The sequence below is a fragment of the Phaethon lepturus genome, unplaced genomic scaffold (genome assembly GCF_000687285.1).
Source record: "Phaethon lepturus isolate BGI_N335 unplaced genomic scaffold, ASM68728v1 scaffold2985, whole genome shotgun sequence".
Taxonomy (NCBI): Eukaryota; Metazoa; Chordata; class Aves; order Phaethontiformes; family Phaethontidae; genus Phaethon; species Phaethon lepturus.
Window position 1 is genome coordinate 1 of NW_010539682.1, and position 8702 is coordinate 8702.

Sequence of the window (8702 nt, forward strand, 5' to 3'; positions counted from 1 at the left end):
GGAAAAATTTCTTTGTTTGTATTTTATTTGTTTGTATCGGCCATATATTATCACATAGTCTGAACCTCCAGTCAGACTTCAGCGTCTTCTACCTCTAGGAGTGCAATATAGGGTGGTCTCTCACTACTGGTAGGGACTACAAAAAAATACGCATTTATGTAAAACAAAAATGAACAATATCAACTTAATGCCTGTGAGAAAGTCCTTTTCTTCTAGGTGTGGAACTGTGTAGCATGTGCAAGAACAGAACAAAGTTCCCCATGTACCATGCCAGTTTGTCTGCTGGAAAAACTAACTTTGATGGTGCACAAATGGAAACAATTGTCTCTGAAGCTTTATGCCCTTTGTTTTTACAAATTGCAAATAATGTCTGTTTATGTATTGGTTGGTGTTTTCCCCTTTAATTTTATTGTAACGGGGGCATTTGTATCATGCAGGAGGTCAGATTTAATTCATATGAGAAAAGTGGTAATAGCGGGATGAAAAAATTATCCTCTGTTCCTTTAAACCTCCATCCATAGCTGCAAGAATGTTTTGGCTCAGCTACTTCCTTACTGCTCCTTGTTCCCTGCCCAGTACATAACGCCAAGTTGGACAAAGTAGGGAGAGTCCTACCCTGGTCTGTTCTTAACCACAGATCGTGCCCAGCTACACAGCTCAGGCAGGAGGTAGCTTTTCAGCCATAAGCAGGAGGCCTCCATTAACATACTGGTATACCTACCGCTCCCTTTTAGAGACAGCCAGTGCAGAGTCCCTCATACTTGGACAAATTACCCTCTTTGCATCTGTTACAGGGAAAGAATGGGTGATGTTTGCCTCATCCAAAGTAACTGTCCTTTATACTTCCTGACAGCATTATGAAGACCACTGTGGACTAACGCAATGTTACTTATACTTGAGCTGTCATGCATTAACAGTAAAGTTAAACTGGTAACAACAAATAAATATTTGCAGAATGACAGATGTTTTCCACAGTTGAGTCAGAAAGTAGAATTTCAGGTGACTATCTGCAACGTAATTTACATTACAAAGGGATTCATTAGAGTCTGAAGTATTACTGTAAATGTCATATCAATTTATTAAAATAAGGTGCTTAAAATAAAGGGTTACTCCTTCACATTATCAATCTGTAAATTCTTTCCTTCACGACAGCTAGGGAAAGCTGAATGTGAAATTATCTGCAAGGAAAAGCAATATTTTTACCACTAAGTCTTGGAACCTTAACTCTGTTGCATGCTATTGATGAAAATGTGCTAGAAAATCAGTGACACTAAGTGCACAAAATAAATATGAAATTAAGCGATTACTAAGACTATTCTATTGATGATGATACACAGGTCATCTCTTGAGTATTAGAAGGAATGGTTAACTAGTCTTCACTTCCGAAAAGACTTGAGTTCCTAGATTTCCTCCATATGACCCATTTCCCACTGAACCTCTTGCAATGCAAGAGGCATGCACTTCATAATGCATTTATTTCTTTAGTAAAATGATGATATGCAGCATCTTTGCTCTCAAGCAGCAGTTGATGTGTTTTTTTGTTTTGTTTTAAAAACAACTTGACATATAATAGAAATGGTAATTAGTATAACATTTTCTTACAATTACACGTTTTTACTTATAAGCAGCAGCGAGTGGTTGAGGTCATTCAGCTAGAGCTAGCAACCCAGCAAAAGGAATCTTCTTGCATCCGTAAGCCTTTCTGAAGGTTATTTCCCCTCTTCATCTCATACATTCCTAGGTGCCTGATACATAGGGACTACATGCACATATGAATTAGCACACAAGACAGTAGAGAAGGACACAATTTTCATACCTATTTCATCTTTCAGGCTGTGGTGAATAGAGGGACTTCTGAAGGAACTGGTTTAAGCATTTCCACTGACCTCCTTCACTATCATTGCATGTCTAGTGAAGTCCTTATTGGAAACCAGGTTCAGTCATTAGATATGCAAAATCTATACTCATATATATATATAACAGTAAAGGCGGCAATAGCCATGCATTACAACCGCTTCCACCTGAAGTGTACAGTGATAACTGGAGACTTTCTACTTCAGAGACCAAACAAAAAAATAATTTCTTCATGCGTTTTTTTTCAGTACAATTTCTTTTTCTATATGGGAAAGAAGCAGGTATATTTGGGTCTAAAAAATACTGAACAGAGACAGGAACAAGAGCTCAGGGTCTCATTACGATCTCAACATTATCTAGGCATTCTTTGTTTTCCCCAGCTTTAAAGTCCTAGGGAAAAATGAAGACACCTGGAGACAGCACTGGGCTATTCAAGCCAGTCTGTCAGAACTCCTCATAATCAGATCAGAAAGTATAAAAATAGATGGAATTATTACTCGGAAAAGTAACTTAATATGTCTATTATAACGTTTTATTTTAAAAGCTTTGTCAAAGAAAACTGGGTAGAGGGAAAAAAAAATCAGGAACCTTTAACAAGCCCTTGCAGTATTTCCATCAATGCCAAACAAAATTAATACATTTGCTATGTTAAGTCAGGGGCTCCTTGCACATCATGAATTAGAATCTTTTAAAATTACTTATTTGGAACTATGTGATGCCAGCTCCTAAACTAAGAAATCTGTCAGAATATAACAGAATGCTGGAAAAAACGGAGGCTGTGACAATGGTTGACTTCAGCTGACCTTTTACTTTCATGCTAGTCCCTCTTAAAATCCATTCAGAGGTTACAAAAAATAGTTTTCAAATAATTTCAGACACAGATAGGAATGTACCTTTTAGCATTTTCACTGCCACAGTGGTGTAGCCAGCTCTTCCCTTGAGTCGGAATGCTGTTGCCTTGACGACCTTTCCAAATTCTCCTTCTCCAAGAGTCTTGCCTAGAACCAGGTTCTTCCGAGGAAATTCCCACTTCGGATCTTCCTGCAGGAGAGAAAAGGAACCCTATAAGATGAAGCAAGAAAAGACGTGGCTAGCTACACCCAAAGCATTATTGTTCAATAGGAAACCATTCTTCAGGGATAAGTACACTTCAGTGTGCAATGTTTGGTTGCTCTTTATATCAATATCGGTGTATTCCTATAAAAGCTTCTGAATTCTAGCTATTTTGAAAGTGGTTTTCCATTACCTTGACGTCACCTACTTCAAAAGAGGCTCTACATGTAGTCTACGGATAATGGATCATATTTACAGGTCTGGGAAATCGGATACAAATGAAACATGAAGTGATACAGGGTAAATGCTTGCTTTCAGAATAACTAAGAATATGTGACCTTGGACTTCATAGAGGAGGTTTATTCACGGAATAAGGCTTTCCCTTAAAAGTTCCATCAGAGACAACAATCCTCCTCTTATGAAATTAGTGTTATTAAACCTTATAGTTGCAAAATGATGACAGATGTACAGACCAGACAAGAAATTAAAGCAAACGGAGCACAAGGTCTGTGAAGACCTCAATATCGAACATCCAAATAGATTTGATGTTGCCACATATGTCATATAAAGTGGCAGTGTTTCTCTACCATGTTGGTCCATGAATACGCACCAGCTGGCAGGCACCCTGGATAGTATGTGATTCAACACAGAAAAAAATAAATTAAAGGTATGATAGTGTGACTACAGAAAAATCCTTAAAATGTGGGTAAAACTCACACTCCAGCTGACGCCTACAGCCTGTTCTGTTTTAAACTTACCCTTGTGGTTCTATCAACCACCACAGAGACCACAAACCTACTAATTATTAGAATTTAATTGGACAAAGTAAAACTACACTACTGTCAAATGTAGAGTTACATTTAGAAAAAACATTGGCTCAAATTAGGCCTCAGATATACATTATATTAAAACATAACAAAAATAGAAAAATATATCATTTATCCAATTACTCATTAAGTCCTTCAGTTCCCTGCCTGTACACATGGTTTCTCTTTTAGTTATTTGAATTGGATATTTCTATGAACAGATTGCATTTCTGTAACATTTTCTGCACACATAAACTACATTCTTTAGGAAAAAGAAAGACATAGAAAAAGAGCGTGCAAAATGACGTCAGACTTACTGGTATTTTAAAGGTGTCTACAGACACCTGGTTCTCCATGGAATCTAAAGAAGGTCGGCGGACATTAGTGGAAGAATAACTGATGGGGTAGGACTGGGCTGGGCGCCGGAACGTCATTTCTGCAGAGGCAATAGGCGGCTTCGGAGAATTCTTGTGGTACCGATGGATGAAATAGGATGAAAGCAGCACGGAGATGATGAAGGACAGCAGCACTGCCCCTGCTATCACTGTCTTGCACACATCATCACATAGTTGCTCTGTGGACCAAGAAGAGCTTAGAACTTTGCTTGTTGTCTCCTACTTCCAGTTTGGCAGTACATGACACACACAGGTGTGTGACAGAAACAGAACTCAAAATAATTTAAAAACCTAGAGGAAAGCCTAATAACTAATTCCCACTGCACCTACTAATTCTTTTTTATTTTGGACACCAGCAGGTAACTGTTTGTCTAGCTACCTGTGTAAATGTAAGGATAGGTAGCTTGACCTCATAGGCCTTATCTTTATAGACGTAGGCTACATCCGACAGTCTTAAAACCCAGCCTGCTTAATCTTTTGCTACCACTTATCTCTGTGGAGAAACATGACTGAGTTTTGCTTGTGGAAAACAGTTTGTGCTAGAGCTATTCAACCCATTAAATAAAATCTTCTTCAAATGCAAATTTAATTCATTATGTCAATCGTTAGATATTAAAAAATATTTCTCTTCAACTTTTTATATTATAAGGAAATTTAGAATATCTCTCCTTTGTGTTTAACAAAATTATTATTTCTGAAAATGTTGCCTAATGGTGCGACTGCTTCTAAAGCAATATGCATTTTTTCCTCCCTATTTAACTACCTCCCCTTTTGCAGAAGCACTTTCAGTGTCTTACTTTAGAAACTTAAGTTTCTTTAAGTCTGTGTGCCCCTAGACAGCACTCCTAGGGAGTCGCTTCCTGAAGGAACTGGGATATCCAGAATAGAGTCCTTGTGCTGTTGTTCATCAGATAATCCTGACTTCAGATACATAGTTAACTTGGCTACATCTGCAACCTGGACCCTGGAAATAAGTGGAAACAGCACAATATCTTTCTAGAAATAAAAAAAGCAAAAGCCAGAAGCTTTATACTTCCTCTTTTTCTTCTTATGCCTACTGAAAATTTACTCAAGAGTAAATTGAGATATATTCCAAACAATTCAGTTTTAAAATATTTTGTGTGATATTTATCATTAGCAATAATAAGAATTATTTTTTTAAAAAAGTCTACACAGTATTTAATCCTCATCAATCTTTTTCAAACAACTGTGTAGAGCTTTTCTGTTTAAATAAAGGACAATGAAAACAGTAATCCACTCCTCCTCCTAACACAATGGGTGCTGGCTCTCTCTGACATTCTGAAGCTGAGATTTTCAGAAGTGATTAGGAGACTAGAATTACTTGCAAGTAATAAAGGTCGTCATTCTAGTTCTCCTAGCTGTCTTTGCAAATATCAGGTGAGTCTCACTGAAATGCAAATGCTGCTGGAAATGAAAGGATGACCAACCTGTTTGTCATGGAGTAATGGATAAGAAAAGAATCTTTAACCAAGGATAGAAATAACCCCCCTCTGGAGATTTTCAGGCTCCATAGTAGAAGTCAAGGTGCCAGTCCTTAATTAATTTTATATTACCAGTCTCTGACCAAAAGATATTGCTTATTAACATACCCACAAGTTTAAGTCATTGTATATGTACAGATGGTAGATACAAACAGAGGAAAAGATTAATAGGAGAACAGCAGGTAAGGTTTAGACTTACTTACCCTTGATATCATCTTTCTCACAGTAACAGTTTTGTCTGGGGAAGCAGTAACAAATCCCATGTCCTGACTTAATTCCAAGATTTCCAATGCCTTTCCCATGACCACCAATAATGTTTCCACCTAATCAAATACAGACACAAGCTAAGATTCTTGTATGTGTTAAAGGAAAAAAAAAGAAAAAGGGTCAAAGTTTTCCATGGGTTTGTCTTAGTATGCATCTGAAATTTGACAGGGCAGCACAGTGCAGTGATAAAGAGTGGGATTCCCGAGAATTACAGGAGACTCTAAATTCTGAAATTTCCAAGATCCTGAAATGAGATGATCTTGGACTGCTTGAACATTAGCCTTGATTAGCAGTTATTCTCATTATGGAAGATTCTGGATTAAAATTTATCTGTAATAAAAATAGAATGGTTCTCTTTGCATTGCATAGTTGGGATACTTTCCTAATATCGTATGTGCTTAAAACCTTATATAGAATCACATTATTTAATGCCAAACATCTAACTCAAACGGTCGTCTCACGGCAGTCCTGACTCAGTTACCTCACATAAAGCATTATGGTTCTGTATCAATGAGGTGTTCTTACATTTTAAAATTCTCCCTGAACTATCTTCTCTAGTCTACTTATTTTAGTTTCTCTCTACCATTGCCTTATGTAGTTTTTTATGCATGAGATGATGTACAGTCCAGTGGCATAGACCAGTGGTCTACACACTTAAGTTCCGTTCCTGATGCTGATGCCAACTTCCTCCTACCTTGGAAAAGTCAGCATACTGTTCTAGATATCATTTGTTCCATTGTCAAGTGGAGATAACAATACTTAAACACGTCTGTAAAATGCCGCAGGATAGTCTAGCAAAAGCACTAAGAGTAAGTGCCAAGTGTAAGTGATAAAAAATGAATCTTTCATTATCTAAAAAGGCATTACTTAATATTAGGAGAAAAGTGCAGCATCTCATACAGAACTACTCTTGATTTCAAGGAGTTCTTCATGCAGAGTGATTGCAACTGTATTTCCAAGTATATAACTTTTTTCTGCATATATTATAAAAATGACCATTAGTTGTGACATTTTTCATCTATAAACTGCCTTTAATCACAAACAGCATTGTATAGACAGAAACCAATCAAGTTCTGCAAGTTTAGCTGCCTTTCAGAAAAACTGCCTAAACCATAAAGGGATTCAAAAGATGAACAAGTTCTTTTTCAATATAGTTGTCTTTCTGTTGCAACTCATTTTCCTCCATCCCATTTAAGTCGATAGTAGAATCAATAACCATTTCTTTTACATTTCTTTGGATTCAACATGAATTGAGTAAGAAGGTATTTTTTGGCAACATAAAGGCAAGCATTTTTTAGAAGAAGTGAAATGGGGACTTGATTATTTAAGCAAAATAGATTTTTACCACAGGTACTAAACTGTGTGCAGCTCAGCTAGTTCATTTTGGAAGAAACTGTGCTGAGTCTGTCCTCTGTGCTGACTCTTGTTTGAAAAAGTGTTGGTGTTCCCAAAAATTCTGGATTATTCCCCGACCAGCCAACTTTCTCTGTTGTGAAGAGGTGATGAAATAAAGTTTCCAGTAGCCTCAGAAAAATCCTATGTATTTATCTGTGTCTGCCTATGTTTGAGGACCTAGAGAAGGGTGAAGCAGGGGATAAGCAGGTCCCATCTAGCCTGTTCTAGAGTGAGGGATTTGAAGGCAAAAGGTTTTTAGACAGCGGGGAAAGGCAGTGTACATTTTCACTGCAGGTGTACGTTGGAAACATGGAGCTTCGCCTATATGCATTCCAGAGACCCAAAAATGTATTTTTCACCAATGCGTTGCTGGTATGGAAGTTACAAGGGTTATCAGTCTTGTTTTGAATCGTGTGGTGTTTCACATGCTCCTGTTTTTAAATGATCAGCTGTTTCCATTGCTCTGCGGTGAGAAAGGCTTTCCCTGCTACTAGGTCATTTGGAAAAAGGAAGAACTGTGGCCCTATCCCACACCATATAGAAACTCCAGAAATTGAGAAAGTAAAAACACTGGATGTTGGACAAAACCAAAGACGGTGTCTGACTACCACTGAAAACAAAGACATACAAAGCAAGGTAGAAGCCTAAGCACTGTATTTTTTTTTCCGTTATCAGCAAGCCAAAGTTCAGAGGAACCTACAAATACCAGTCATTTACAAATTTTTAGCCAGATTCACACACTGCAACCAGCCCTGAAGCAGTTACTACAAGAAAGTCTCTTGCTTAGAATGCAGTTAGGCTGCCTCTGCTTCTTAGGCACAGCCACGACACCAGTTGTTTCAGCCGAATGTCCTTGAATGTAATATTCATAGTGTTAGTGTGAGAAAGCGATTTTAGGACTCAAGCACATAGCCATCCTAACGACAGATGAATTACAAAAGTAAGTATTTTAGCAGCTGCCTGTACTTAAAGGATATCCTTGATCTTAACGCATCTGGGGCTTTCTATTTATTGCCTGCCATACCCAAAGAAACATCCCCGGCCAGTAAAAGCTGATATCATGGTACTCCTGCACCTCTGAACTCCCAAAACACACTCATTTCTCTGTAAATACACTGCTTTTGGGCACCAGCCCAGGTCCTGAATTGCATCAAATCATATACAAAATTATCCATCTCAGGCATTAAAAAAGCATACATAACATCTTGAAAGCTTGTCTTACTTTCCTGTTTCTACTATCTAATACGACAGTATTTCTTTCAGGCTTCTGTTGAGCAAAACATCTGATGTTGCACATTACATACTTCAGCATTAACAGCCTCTGGCACAAATATTTCCACCTTTAGAATGACAACTGATTCCGGTTATTACCAATAAAGAATTCTTTTCAGATGATTAGACAGTTACTTGCGTTCATTTCAAGCATTCCT

General features: G+C 37.6%; 1 protein-coding gene across 1 annotated transcript in view; it reads right to left on the reverse strand.

Moving 5' to 3' along the window:
- Positions 1–2715: 2715 nt before the first annotated feature.
- Positions 2716–8702, reverse strand: part of LOC104620848 (proto-oncogene tyrosine-protein kinase receptor Ret-like) — a 31321-nt gene continuing 25334 nt past the window's right edge. The window contains exons 10-12 of the mRNA XM_010287174.1: positions 5814–5933; positions 4031–4287; positions 2716–2895 (exon numbers count right to left, since the gene is read on the reverse strand). Coding sequence (XP_010285476.1) covers positions 2716–2895; positions 4031–4287; positions 5814–5933 — 557 coding nt within the window. The remainder of the gene's footprint in view (positions 2896–4030; positions 4288–5813; positions 5934–8702) is intronic.